The sequence below is a fragment of the Balaenoptera musculus genome, chromosome X (genome assembly GCF_009873245.2).
Source record: "Balaenoptera musculus isolate JJ_BM4_2016_0621 chromosome X, mBalMus1.pri.v3, whole genome shotgun sequence".
Classification (NCBI taxonomy): Eukaryota; Metazoa; Chordata; class Mammalia; order Artiodactyla; family Balaenopteridae; genus Balaenoptera; species Balaenoptera musculus.
The window spans coordinates 15,844,173-15,858,892 of NC_045806.1; the positions used below are offsets into that span (position 1 = coordinate 15,844,173).

Here is a 14,720-nt window from a genome sequence, read left to right on the forward strand (position 1 = left end):
ACTGTATAAATGTTCTACATGTATGGAATCATAATATGTAGCCTTTTTGAATCTGGCTTCTCTCACTTGCATAATGCATTTGCGATTCATCTGGTTGGTTTTGAATGTACTGGTAGTTCCTTTTTATTATTGACCAGTATTCCAGAATCTACTGGAGTACTTACTGGTCTGATCGAGAATAACCTCAACTGTTTCAAGGCTGACTAGAATACTAGCCAGATTTTGAATGGTCTCACACACACATAAGTCAGAGCAAGTGGAAAATCACTCACCATTAGATTTGAATTGTAACTGCAGTTGATACAATTCTTGAGTTTTCTGTTCTAGGGTTTGCCGTAGAAGATTCTGGTAGTCTCTCTCTTTTTGAACTAGATGTTCCAAAAGTCTGGTTTAAAAAAAAAAAAAAAAAAGCCATCCTCCAGAGAGAGCCTAATACCATTCAATTCAATTCAAACATTTGTTGAACAGAGGCTTAAAAAAAAAAAAAAATGGCACAATCCCAATGGTCAGTCTAGTTTCTTCAAAGTTGTGTGATCAAGTTCCAGCCTGTACATGGGCACCTTTCTTGTGCTTCCTCCCCTTGTAAACAAAGACCAACGCTCAGGGCATGGGTATATTTTGTCTCAGAATGTATCATGAACCAAAAGATGACCTGATGGTGATCAGTAGAACTCAGCCAACTTGTCTCCCTAAGTCAGGTCAAGTCGCTGAAACTAGTGGTCAGGCCCTTCCCTCCTCACCAGAGACTAAGCCAAGGAGAGAGAAGCCCTGCTGCTGTTGGAACAGCTAGGGGGAAGGAGGAACTGCAGGAAAGACGCTGCTTGGAAGGTGGGAGGGACATACTGCGAACACTTACCCAAGACCGCGCTAAACGCTTCACGGGGCTTGGTCTCACAGACACTACTCAGGACAGATGTGTTGCCCTCGTCAGCATCACTCAGGGCAAAAGGTGCCTTCCTGCTGTGCCCAACAGCAGCTAAGGCATCTCTATCCTACAAGGGCAGGCATGTCTGTAGGAGCTGTGCGTCTGTCAGCCATTTGCAGTCAGGTGCTGGCTGCTGTCTCATTACTAATTCTACTGAGATGGAAGATAACAATATTGACTCTGGAAAGGAATAACCTTTGAACCCATATATAACATTTTATGAATTTGGTGATTATAAACCTTACCAGAAACACATTTTAAAGAAGTGCTAAGTACTACTATCAACTTTCACATGTGTCATTTTTTCAAAACTTAAAAAAGCTTTGCCACCACTACCAGTTAATTAAAACTCTGGGCCTTTCTAAAAAGAAATGATTAGATCTGCCTAAAATTAAACTTCAGAGATCCCTAGGGGTGTATACAACTTTTCTTCCGAAATAGGTACGCCTGACACCGTTTGTCCCCGTTAAATTTTAGCATTCCCAATGACCACTGGGCAACAAGGCATCATTTGGAACCAGTACCAACTAGTTTGCTAAGCCCACTGACGACGTGGTTCCCCAGAGCAAATGGGAATCATTTTGTTCATTAACAAATATTTTTTTGAACACCTACTATGTGCCTGGAAATGAACAAAAGAGCCCAACTCTTGTGGGAACCTCACGGCAGTGCCAGGGTCCGCTGTCTGGGAAGGCGGTTCACTAATGCCTGCCTAGGGATCATGATAAAACACAAGGGAGAGATTCAAAGAGGAGAGGGCAGACTTCCTTGGGGTCAGGGTTATGGGATACCTGTCCATCGACGCAGGTGCTAACTGACCCCCAACTCGGCTACTTCGGCAGGGGCGGGCCGCAGATGTCCCCCCGAGTTGCTGGACCCACACACCATGTCAGGGAACCCATCTCTGTAGAGACAGAGAAAACTCCGAGATGCTGCTGCCTTTAGTACGGCTTGTGGCAAGGCACTCTACGTCTCTGACTCCTAGCATTAAAAAAAAGGGAGGCATCCTTCTAGTCCCCCAGCTGAAGCTGAGACTGTCTCCTTGCGCAGTTCCTTGGGGGTAAAGATGCTTTTCTGAGACCTGGGTGAGGCACTCGACCACTGAGTTGCCGGGCTGGTCCGGGTCATTGTCCCACCCCTGCCCACCTGTTGGTCTCCTGCCTGAGTTTGCTCAGCTGGAGGCTCAGATGCTGCTGGTGGAGCTGCTGGGGCTGGGCCTCCCGGGCAACTGCTGGAACGGGCCCGCTCCACCCACACGCCGCCTGCGCCTCGCTGCCGCGTGGGTCTGCCGGGGGATGGTGCTCTTCCGCCTCATCCGTGTCCTTATCCACCCCTTCGGTCTCTGAGGCGGCCTCAAAGTGGGCTTGGAGCTCTGTGGAATCATGGAAGAAAAGGACCACGGTTCAGCAAGGCCAGGGCTTGGTGTAGCTTACGTCCCGGGCCAGCAAACGAGGCTGTTCAGAGGCCGGCCAGGCCAATGCGACGCTCCATCAGGGGACTGCTGACTTTATAAAACGGAGGGGAGACTATTTCACTTAGCTCTGCAGTGAAAAGATGGTCCCCACCACTTCACAGATAAGGAAACAGACTACAAGGTGTGAAGTTAGTTAGCCAAGGGCAGTTTTAAAAAGGGACAAGCAGGCTTCCACCCAGGCCCGTGTTTTTACTACAGACACTTTCCTGCTTGGACTGGGGAATAATGAAGTCCTGGGGTTTAACAAGCCACTCCCAGAAGCTGAGCCTGGGCAGAGTGCATTCAGGGGAGCAGGCAGAGGATGACAGGGAGGGAGCAAAGTAATGAAGTGGCAGTGTTAACCGAAGCGCCGCATAACCTCCCTTCCTAGGAAGAAGGCACCGCAGAAGGAGAATCAACTTGGGTATTAAGCTGCTCTAACATTTCAAAAATAGAGCCTATAAAAGCCAAAGATTTCTGCAGCTACCACATGATGATTCTGAGAGAGGAGACTGAGCCGTTAAATCGTCAACCAACTAGGAGGCATTGCTGAGCACACAAGATGATGCACTGTAGGATCCAGGCCGTCAGGCTCAGTGCTCCTTTGAGATCCTGAGTTTAGTCTACCTGCGGTGCGTGCTCCTCAGTTATGCCTGGGGGCATGTAAAAACACATCACCAGGAGATGTTCTTAGAATCACAGAATCTTGGCCCTAAAGGGGTCTGTGACATCATTTACTTAATTGCAGGGACGTATATAGCCAAGATGGGAAAGGGAGAGCAACAATTGGTGAGTACAGAGGACCTGTCTGACCTTTTCCATAGCCACCTGAAGTTGACCTTGACCGAAAAGAGGGCCCTTACCTGGGATGAGGATGGTGACTGCAGCCTGCACCGCTCGACGGATGATGTTGTCCATTGCAAACATCCAGTGGGGCCTAATTAAGTGGTTCCTCAAAATTTTATTTACCTACAAATCACAAAAATCCAGATTTCTGGTCCATTGTACTTTTAAGAAATAGTTCTTACTAATTCGAATTTGCTTCTACTCTGAGATAAAGGGTTAACCATGCTGCCCTGAGTTTCTACCTGACTTATGTTTCTTCTGGACTAAGTCTTCCTTTAAGCTGACCCCAAGTCACACGGGGGTCTAGGGGACAGGTACAGAGATCGGAGCTACCACATGGGCCTCTTCATTGTTTATTCAACGAACATTTATGAAGCATCTATGAAACCTCAAGCTCTGTGTTGGGGACTTGAGACACAAAGCTAAGCCAGACATGATCTTGGGCCTGGAGCAACTCACACCTGTCGGGCAGACACATAAGCTTAAACCCCACACCTACCCAGCTGGCAGATGCCACTCGTTCCCAAATCCTACACTCCTGCTCTCCGTGGCCAAATGCAATCAGACCAGTCACTTGTACACACATATTCAGTGTTTAGAAAACTGCTGACACTCGGGATTCAGGCATAAACAGGTGAGAAGAGATGGAGACTACGGGAGATGATGGCAATCGAACTCCATGGTCTTGGCTGTGAGCCACTTCAGTGGGCTTCCTACCTTCTGGCATGTTCTCTAGGGCCAAATGGAGCACTTACAGCATCCTGAAATCCAAAGAGTATCAGATGAATCTGATTGATGGACAAGCTGTCAAAGTCCAGGTCCACCTTTAGCTTTGATATCGTGGATGCCATCACCCTGTGCTCCGGGCAGTGGATGAAGTCTCTCAGGATCGCAATTATTCGCTTGATGTGGCCGACTGAGAGATGCAACTCTTCTGAACTCTGATCACCAACCCCCCACCCAAAAAAATCAGTCACTGAGTAATTCAGAGAGAGGGAGGGAAAATCCAAGAAGTACTGTGGGCAACGAGATTAACCAGACTGTCCATTATCCCTTTGCTGATGGAACTGGGGACTTCCCAGGTGAGACATGGCCTCTGGTCCTGGAATTTCCTCCATATCCTTCCTGTTAGAGGGTTATGTGGCCCCCCTCTCCTCTCTGGCCCGCAAACAACAGAACTAAGCCCCTCAAGGAATGGTCTGCCATCCTGCTTAACCCCTTGTAAACCACCCTCCACCCCCAACAGGCCTTGTCAGAAGGCACAGTTATAGTGGGCAGTGGCCTCTTGCTAGAAGGACCTTTTCCCATCCAAAATGAGTTAAAACTCAAATATTTCCATCCGTAACCTTTCTTCCTAAAGCGGCTGTTCTCCCAGCTTCTGCAGGCAACTGGTGCAGCTGGGGGTTAACTGGGCTTTGTGCTGCCATTTGGCTTGCTTTCCACCAGGAGGCAGCACTGCCCCATCAGTGCCTGGTTTCACCGCAGTGTTAACGCAAATGCAAATTCAGGCTTCAGTGGAGTCTATTTTTTTTTTTTGTATTTTCTTTTGTTTTGTTGGAAAAGGGAAGGACGTTGGGAAATACTTAGGACGGTTACTGTAACTGTGCAAATGCTCTAGGGTAGCAGGAACACCAGGCCCATTTGGACCTCTTCTGGGACCTGGCCTTGGGCGGAGGGGGTGGGACTGCAGCTCCCGCACTCGGCCTGTACCTGGGCCACGCACTCCTGCAGGTTGGAAGCCACCTGGTTCCGCTGCTCCCAGAGGATCCTGTAGAGGATGGCACGGCGCTCGCTGTCCTTGCGCAGCAGGAAGAGGCCCGGGTCCCTGTCCTCCAGGGATGAGGCTGCGCTCTGGTCCTCTGAGGCCGAGCTCTCATCAGGAACACTGCGGACAAACGCAGGCGACAATCCCCCGCCTCCCAGGGACACCGTGGGGGAGGGGCTAAGAGGTGGCTCCTCCGCAGCCCCTCCCTCAAGAAGATGCACCAGTGTTGGGGGCGAGGGGAAAGACGGGGAAGGGAGGAAGGGCGAAGGAGGGGGGTAAGAGGGAGACAATAAGGGGTGACAGGGGCGGGAGGAGGAGGAAGCAGGAGGGAAGGGGAAGCGACGAGGGGGAGGGGAGGAAGAGGAGAAGGAGAGGGGAAGGGACAGAGAGTGACCTCACTGCCCTCCTCACTCTCACCGTCAGTGGCCTCCCCGGCTGCCCTACTGATCGTGCAGAAAGGAAGTGAAAGCCCTTCACGGCCATCTGGATTACACCTGGGAGGGACTCTGTCCCCTGAGGGGTGGGTGGCCGTACCTGAGCAGGTGGCTGAGCCGGTGCGTGGGCGGCGGGGACTTCTCGAAGAACACGTAGGGCTGGGCATCGGAGTCCGGGGAGACCGAGCCATGCTCGCTGTTGCTGCCGCCCCCCATCAGCTCCCCCGCCAGGGGCAGGGTCAGCGTGGCGCCCCGGGGACCCTCTGTGCGGGGCAGCCGGGGATGGGGAGGGTGAGCCCCAGGCAGCCCCTTGGGCCACGTGACCCACCCAGGGGCCTAAGCCTGCGCTGCTCTAACTGGGGGTGCAAGCGATCACCCAGGGATCCTGGGGAGGTGGAGGTTCTGCTTCAGTGGGTCCGGGATGGGCCCGAGACTCTGCATTTCTAACCAGCCCTTCGGACACGCTGAGACAGCGAGTCGCTCTCTGGGTGCAAGATGCTGAGCCACCATGTCCCAGCTCCCGACCCCATCCACACCGGGACCACTCATATCACTGCCCGGTAGGACTTACTGCCCCAGAAGGGGTTGCTTGCTTCGGTGGCCTGCAGGACAGACACCCTTTAATCAAGGTCGGGAGCAGCACAGGGTGACAGGCCAGGCTCTGCAAAACCCCAGCCAGGGTACCGCCCACCTCCCTCCCTGGCGCAATCCCAAAGGAAGGCTTTAACGGGGCATTGGGAATGTGAGGGTACGTCGCTGTCACCTATGGGGCTCCCTGTGTCTCCGTGCCCCACACCTAATGCACCAGCCCCACCGCTCTTCACAAAGACGGGCACCATGTGGGAAGCTCAGCGCTCGGGAGAGCTGTCACCCCGGCCATCCCGGTAGGCCTCACCTGCCGACTTGAAAGCAATTCGGTTCTTCTTGCCCTTGTTCACCTGCCTTAAGAAACCCTCTTGGAGCAGCCCAGCAGCGGTGACACGTTTGTGGGGGTCAGGCTCAAAACAGGATAAAACGAAGGCTCTGGCTTCAGCTGAAAGGGTTTCCGGAATCTCAGGGTGAATCTTAAACATCCCCACCTGCATTGAAGGGAGAGGTGACCGATGGAACAGTGCGGTCTCGGGCAAATCCAGGTGTACATACCTTCCACACAAAGCTCCTGTACCTGCCATCCTAGGAGGGGCTGATGATGGATTCCAACAATGGCCTCAATGACTGGTATCCACGTCCTGGCCCCGGCTGGCCTCTGGGGACTTTGCTTTGCCCAGTAGATTGTGGGGGAAGTGATACTGGTGGGGGGTTCAGAGTCTAGGCCTTAAGAGGCCTCAGGGCTTCTGCTCTAGTCCTCTTGGAGCTCTGAGATCACTACGCAGGGAGGACGCCCAGGATGAAGGGCCACGTGTGAGAGGCCCTCCGAGAGCATCGCGCCCCAGCCAAGCCACCACACCAGTGAGCCCAGGCAAGAGCAGCGGAAGAGCCAAGCATCAGCCCACAGAATTGTGAGAAGTCAAAGGTGATTATTTTAAGCCTCTAAAGTTCTGGGGTCGTTTGTTACGCAGCAGAAGGTAACTGAGATGAGTCTTGGATGACAGGCTGCAGCAGGAGGCTCTGAGGGTGCTCAGAGGCACCTGTGGTCTGTTCCTCGATACACAGGGCCACCGAAAGACACGCGCACACGTCTCAGTCTCTGCGCGTTCACAGCCCAAATCTCCAACCTCCAGCTGTAAACCACAGGCAGAGCAAAGCTGGAGGCTGGTAACTCAGGGCCCACGCCCTCATCCCCACGGGGTGCAACTGGCTGAGGGAGGCGGCGCTGCCCTTTCCTGTTCAGGCTCCTGCTGCAATTTCTGCTTCAGCTCCACTGCTGGCCAGCTCATCATCGTCCTGCTACAGGCTCTCTGTCCCTGCGCCCTGTAGGGGAGCAGGAGTTGGGGCTGAGTTGTCACGTCTCACTGTGACATGGGAATGCTTCCACGAGCTCCGCTCATCCATCCTGCATAACTGTTCCCATCGGGGATGGCTCTCCATTCATCTGAGGCGTTGTCATCTTTAAAGTTCACAGTCTTCTCCTCATCGTTTCCAAGCCCACCCAATGAGCCAGGAGTGGAAGCCATTCTGTCCTCCAGATCCACCCCATTCCCAGCTCCTCGGCAACCATGGGGCTGGCGTGGCCTCCCCTGCCCCCTCAGTGAGACCGGGGCGCTGCCGAGAGCAAACTGCAAGCCTCCGACTTCACAGCCTGAAGTCCCTGGACCAGGGGCGCACCAACCGCTTCTGACACGCAGCTCCTCATGGGCAGGATGGAGAGTTTGGCATTGAGGGGAGGGGGAAATGGGGTATTACTATCCACTGGGCACACATGGCACTTAAACAGATGAATAATTTCTAGCGATCTGCTGTACAGTGCTGGACCTTGAGTCAACAATACTGTTATGAGGGTAGATCTCATGTTGTGTTCTTACCACAATAACACAACATTTTCAAAAAACGAGTTTTGGATTTTGAGAACACTAAACACTGGATAGAATTCAACCCACAAGATCTGAAATGCAGGGCACATTCCAGCTGGCACCCCTCGCCTGAGGGGTGGGGACATAAGAGCACTAGGGGGGTCCAGAGACAAAAACTCAGGACAAGAACTCAGAGAGGAAGGGAGTAGCTTCTCCCCGGGCTCTCGAGAAGAAAAGAGCAAACATGGGCACTATGTTATTTATTTATTTTTAATAAATTTATTTTTGGCTGCGTTGGGTCTTCGTTGCTGCACGCGGGCTTTCTCTAGTTGCGGCGAGCGGGGGCTACTCTTCGTTGCGGTGCGCGGGCTTCTCACTGCGGTGGTTTCTCTTGTTGTGGAGCACAGGCTCTAGGCGCGCGGGCTTCAGTAGTTGTGGCACATGGGCTCTAGAGCGCATGCTCAGTAGTTGTGGCGCACGGGCGTGGTTGCTCCATGGCATGTGGGATCTTCCCGGACCAGGGCTCGAACCCGTGTCCCCTGCATTGGCAGGTGGACTCTCAACCACTGTGCCACCAGGGAAGCCCGCCAGCTGGTATTTATTCCGAGGCCTGTAACTGAAGCTGCAGGAAGATCTTTGCCAGCCCCAGGTGGCTCCATCCTAGACAGACATGGAAAGGCTGGAAGGTCACTGCTGCCTGCCAGCCACGGTGTTCAGGGTCTTGTTGGGATTGCAGGCGCCAGGAGACACTCGTCAACTTGAGATCTTGGCTTTAGGGCTACCTGACAGCCGCTGGGAGGGTGGGAAACTCAGAGAACCTTCTTCAGGGGCTGGGCTGAGGAGTGCACCAAGGCATCACAGCACAGGGCGTTCAGAACCCGCTGAACAGGCTGCACCCAGCCCATGGGCAGAGCCCTGCACTCGGGCCTTTGAGTTCCTTCTGCCGAAGAGACTGAGCCAGAGGGCCTGGCGAGGATGCAGGCGGTGAGGCTGCGGGGCTGACGGGACTAGGAGGCCACCAGGCTTGGCAGAGAAGCAGGAAGAAAGGCCTCTGGAATCACGTTCCATCAGGCTGCTTCCATGTACTGCGACCTTGTCATCCGTAAGCAGTGGCCGTTTAGCCTTCTGGGACCCTGCTCTCTTCCTTCTTATCTTTGGGGCAAACAAAGGTGCTCTGTGGAAGGTCAGTGCTGGTAACAACCTCTGAAGGCTACAGCTGCTCTTCGACTTCTCCAAGCGTCCACGGAGCCAGAAGCCACAGACCTGACCTTGGATACACTGCCTGTCCTCGCATCAGCTTCCCTTGGGCTCGCAAGCAAGCATGTCCCTTCCCAAGGGAGCATGTCCAGCGTAAAGCCCCACCCGTAGGGCCAGTCAGTACCATGTGGGCCTCAACACACGGGTCACCCTTCCGGTCAGCTCTGGGAAGGCTTTTAGAAGGACAAAGGAGACAGCATCTGATACCCAAAGTTCCTCCTCTCCAAATCTAGACAGAAACCTGTCCTCCAAAGACACTCACCCAACGCGGCCCTTGAGCCTTACCCAGTGTAAGAGCACGTACAGATTAACTGAGAAGCTTAACTCCCTCAGTTGGAAAGAAAGAAAGAGACACCCCCCCACCTTTCTCAGAGCATTCACTTTAGAAAACCTGTCATTCTAAGTTCTGTGTCTCTCTTTGAGATGCATGTAAATCTTTTTAAAAGCCAAATAAGCCTCTTGCCAGAAATATCTTTCTCAAGGACCTGGGAGCCATCTCTTTGAAATGCCACCACCGAGGAAGGTGGCGCTCCGATGTCCGGGTTTCTGTGGGAAAGCAGGAGCCTAACTTCAGTGGAGCCTTTTGCTCCAAAACTACCTCCTGTCCTAAAGGTTTGAGAAGTTGATCTTTCCTTTGGGTAAAGCCAATTAGCTAACACAAATGGTCACCCTAGTTGTCAGGGGAACCTCGGGTGAACTCCTGTGACCAGTGGTGCTGTCTAGTCCTTGCACCTGAGGACTAGCTAGCATTTCTCTTCAGAACATGGATATAAAGGGTTGCATCTGCTTGGCTATAGGAAAGGCTGAGTTCCGCTTTCCAGTCTCTTAGCGGATTGCCTGTGACGCACATCACATTCTGATTTTATGCTTATTCAAAAATAAAACAAAACAAAACAACCTGTTTGCTTTCTCTTCCACCTTTGTGGAGAGGTTTCTGGATTGGGAGATTTTTGATTTGAATTATATCTCTCCAACACCAGCAACCTAAATCATCCAACATGTCTTACTTTGAACATTGCTGCCTGCGGTTCACCGAGCTCATGGAACGGAGGCCTGCTGGTGGCCATCTCAATGATGGTGCAGCCCAGGGACCAGATATCAGCCGGGGCACCGTACCCACGAGGTCCTCGATCAATAATCTCGGGCGCCATGTACTGCAGAGTGCCTATTGGGAAAAAATACAACAAAGATGGTGGGCACCATATTGTTTAAAAACTAAGTGGACCATTAGTAAACGAGTGTGTGAACTTTAACTCTCGTATTAATGACATACGGGGGCTGGTCTCATGCGTAAATGATGTCATTGCATCTCTTCATTGACCAGAGACATGCAACATGCCTTTCTTTGACACTAGTCACGTTGACAGAGGATCACTCAGCCCCTCGAAGGATAAATGGGCCCAATCTAATTCAATCAACACATATTAGTGCATGGCAGATACAGGGGGACCAGAAGGTAAGAAATGTGGTGCCTGACCTTTAGACGCTGCCTAGTGGAGGAGACGTGGTGACGAGGAGGGTGGCGACAAGGAGGGTGGTGACGAGGAGGGTGGCAGTGGTGATGCTGAGTGTGGTAAGTGCTCTAACAGGTAAACACAGAAGGCGCTGAGAACATGGATGGAAAAGTGCTTGATTCTGCCTGGTTTGAGTCAGGGGAAGCTCTAGCTGTGTCAATTTGGGTCTCTGAGAAATATACCAAGTCAGAATTAGACATACAAGAGATTTACTGGGAGAAGGGGTATGACGGACGGATAAAGGGGGAGGGAGCAGGCTGGGCAGGGGGAGCTGTCAGACTGCAGTGCGGGTCTGACACCCGCGAAAGGAGCGGGAAGGAAGCGTCTCTGATGGCAGAGCACCTCCGAGACAGCTTTGGGCAGGCCGCCGGGGAGGCCCTGACCCACAGCTGCCCACTGGAAGAGTGCCGCACTGGTTCTAGTACCCTCACCATGCTCGGTCATTGGCCAGGAGCAGGCAGGGCAAAGCATGACCTTGCCATGAACATGGTGGCCAATCCAAACGGGTGGTGGCTGGGCTGCCAGTGAAGTAGACTCCTGCCATGAGGCTCGAAGAGGTGGACAAAGGAACAGGAGAACTTTTAGGCAAGGTGAAGAGCTCGAGCCAAAGCCCGTGGGTGTGAAGTATAGAGTGGACCCAGGAGCGCTGTGTGTTCTGAAGGCTCTGGCTTTGGACTTTCTCCTGTGGATCACGAGCCACCAGGGGCTGCCACAGGGAAGGTGGTGATCGGGGGGGGAAGGGGTTGTTGGAGAGATGGGGCAGGGAGGTCAATCAAGGGCTCTAAGAGTAAAATCTTTGGTTTTCCTTGAAACTAATCCTGAGGAAAGAAGAAAGAGGAAAGGGGAATGTGGAAGCAACAGCAGCAGATGCTATGTGCTGGCAAACAGGTTTATAATAAACAGCGAACTCAGAAATGATATTGGCCATGGTGTGAATAGAGAACACCGATGCGCAGAGAAATTCCAGTCTCTGCCTCAAGATCACACAACCAAAGTAGGTTTCCTGAGTCTTGATCAATGAAAACAAAGGGCTCATTGGTTAAAATAAGCTTGCAGATGCTACCTACTACATCACCCTCCTCTTGAACATCCAATGTCTTATCAGCTTCTTTCCTATGAGCATTTTAAAGGCTCTAGGACAGCTCTGACCAATAGGATGTTCTGCAATAATGGAAATGTTCTATTCTGTGCAGTTCAGTATGGTAGCCACTAGCCACGTACGACTGTTGGGCTCTTGAAATGTGGCTGGTGACACTGAAGAAATGAATTTAAATTTAAAAAAATTTTTAATTTTATTTAATTCTTCCTTATTTAAAGTTAAATATGCATTAGGTTGTATCAGTGAGTGCAAGAAATCAGCGGGGCAAAAATGATGGCTTTGGTCTCCCAAGCTGAAAGCCTGGTGGGGAAGTGTTCAGTTGGCTGCAGGGTTGGGCAAGATGGAGGCTCGTAGCACTTGTTGCAGTGTCAGGAAATCTCAGAGCCCCAGGAAGGGAACTTTCAGTGACACCACATCCCCTACAGGCTCCTACTACAGTGAACAACAGAGAGAGAGAACTTGGCAGGGAATGTGCCTTCTAACTAACCCATAATTCATTAACTTAGGAAAGACGTGACACTGTGCTGTTTATTAAGCTGTTATCTCTCAGCTCTGCTACGCTGGGTCTGGGACTGTGCAAACCACATTTCTGCTTTGCCTGCTGCTCCCTGGTGGGTTGGGAGGGGGTGGGGGAAGAGAGCGTGCCTGCGCACAAGCGACAGGAAGGAGAGGTTAGTTAGCAAGCGTCACTTTTGACCCTCAGTTGGTTCCAGTAGCAGCGCTTGGCTCATTACCAGCTTTTTTGTCCCCCCATACTTCCAGAACCGGCCTCATCTTGCCCCCTCAGAGTTACGTGCTCCAGCCCAGTGGCAACCCCCCCCCCCACTGAAAGGTTTGAATCCCACACTCCCCTTTGCTCCCTCAAGCCCTAGGGATGTAGGTTGCTTTCTGATAACTCAGTCCCAGGAAACAGTTCTTTCAACTAAATTCTCTCTGTAAAAATAACTGGGGTGATTTCAATTTTCCTGCCTGGATCCTGACTAATATAATTACTAAAAGTTAATTCTTAAAAGAGCAAGAAAATAAACTTAGAAAGTTATGCAGCAGTAGAAAATAGCACTAAACCCAATTGCAATGGCTTATTGATCCTGACTGAATAACTGTCCTTAGTACAACTGTTTCACAATTGGAGGATTAGTCTGCTTAATGCTAAATTTGGAGATTTTCTTTATATGGAACCATAGTGAACATCACTCTTTCTAAAGGTAGGGACTTAGCAATGACATCCACATTAGTTATTTACTGCTACATAATAAATTACCCCAAAGGAAAAAGGAGCTGGAGGAATCAGGCTCCTGGACTTCAGACTATACTACAAAGCTACAGTAATCAAAACAGTATGGTACTGGCACAAAAACAGAAATATAGACCAGTGCAACAGGATAGAAAGTCCAGAGATAAACTCACACACCTATGGTCACCTAATCTATGACAAAGGAGGCAAGAATATACAATGGAGAAAAGACAGTCTCTTCAATAAGTGGTGCTGGGAAAACTGGACAGCTACATGTAAAAGAAGGAAATTAGAACACTCCCTAACACCGTCCACAAAAATAAACTCAAAACATATTAAAGACTTAAATGTAAGGTCAGACACAATAAAACTCTTAGAGGAAAACATAGGCAGAACACTCTTTGACATAAATCGCAGCAAGATCTTTTTTGACCCATATCCTAGAGTAATGAAAATAAAAACAAAAATAAACAAATGGGGTCTAACTAAACTTAAAAGCTTTTGCACAGCAAAGGAAACCATAAACAAAACAAAAAGACAACCCTCAGAATGGGAGAAAATATTTGCAAATGAAGCAACCAACAAGGGATTAATCTCCAAAGTATACAAACAGCTCATGCAGCTCAATATCAAAAAAACAAACAACCCAATCAAAAAATGGGCAGAAGATCTAAATAGACATTTCTCCAAAGAAGACATACATATGGCCAACAAACACATGAAAAGATGCTCAACATCACTAATTATTAGAGAAATGCAAATGAAAACTACAATGAGGTATCACCTCACACCAGTCAGAATGGCCATCACCAAGAAGTCTACAAACAATAAATGCTGGAGAGGGTGTGGAGAAAAGGGAACCCTTTTGCACTGTTGGTAGGAATGTACATTGGTACAGCCATTATGGAGAACAGTATGGAGGTTCCTTAAAAAACTAAAAATAGAACTACCATATGACCCAGCAATCCCACTCCAGGGCATATACCCAGCGAAAACCGTAATTCGAAAAGATACATGCACCCCAATGTTCATTGCAGCACTATTTACAATAGCCAGGACATGGAAGCAACCTAAATGTCCATCAACAGAGGAATGGATAAAGAAGATTTGGTACATATATACAATGGAATATTACTCAGCCATAAAAAAGAACAAAATAATGCCATTTGCAGCAACATGGATGGACCTAGAGATTGTCATACTGAGTGAGGTTAAGTCAGACAGAGAAAGACAAATATCACATGATATTGCTTATATGTGGAATCTAAAATAAGGGTACAAATGAAACAAAACAGAAATAGAGTCACAGATGTAGAAAACAAACTTATGGTTACCAGGGGGTAAGGGGGAGAGGAATAAATTGGGAGACTGGGATTGACATATACACGCTACTATATATAAAACAGATAACTAATAAGGACCTATTGTACAGCACAGGGAACTCTACTCAGTACTCTGTAATGACCTATATGGGAAAAGAATCTAAAAAAAGAGTGGATATATGTATAACTGATTCACTTTGCTGTACAGCTGGAACTAACACAACATTGTAAATAAACTATACTCCAATAAAAAAAAATAATTTATTGCATGCTAGGAAAAAAAATTAATAAATTATCCCAAACGTTAGCAGTTTAAAACAACAGTTATGATCTCACACAGTTTCTAATGATTGGAATGTAGGAACAGCTGGGCTGGGTAGATCTGGCCCAGGGTCTTTCATTAGACTGCAGCCAAGGTGTT

The 14,720-nt window shown here is 49.9% G+C and overlaps 1 protein-coding gene across 1 annotated transcript in view; it reads right to left on the reverse strand.

Annotated features, from left to right (window-relative positions):
- Nucleotides 1-14,720, reverse strand: part of MAP3K15 (mitogen-activated protein kinase kinase kinase 15) — a 148,330-nt gene that overhangs the window by 1,693 nt on the left and 131,917 nt on the right. The window contains exons 19-26 of the mRNA XM_036839721.1: nucleotides 10,138-10,295; nucleotides 6,319-6,502; nucleotides 5,524-5,686; nucleotides 4,935-5,109; nucleotides 3,980-4,165; nucleotides 3,242-3,347; nucleotides 2,072-2,297; nucleotides 273-385 (exon numbers count right to left, since the gene is read on the reverse strand). Of these exons, the coding sequence (XP_036695616.1) occupies nucleotides 273-385; nucleotides 2,072-2,297; nucleotides 3,242-3,347; nucleotides 3,980-4,165; nucleotides 4,935-5,109; nucleotides 5,524-5,686; nucleotides 6,319-6,502; nucleotides 10,138-10,295 (1,311 nt within the window). The remainder of the gene's footprint in view (nucleotides 1-272; nucleotides 386-2,071; nucleotides 2,298-3,241; nucleotides 3,348-3,979; nucleotides 4,166-4,934; nucleotides 5,110-5,523; nucleotides 5,687-6,318; nucleotides 6,503-10,137; nucleotides 10,296-14,720) is intronic.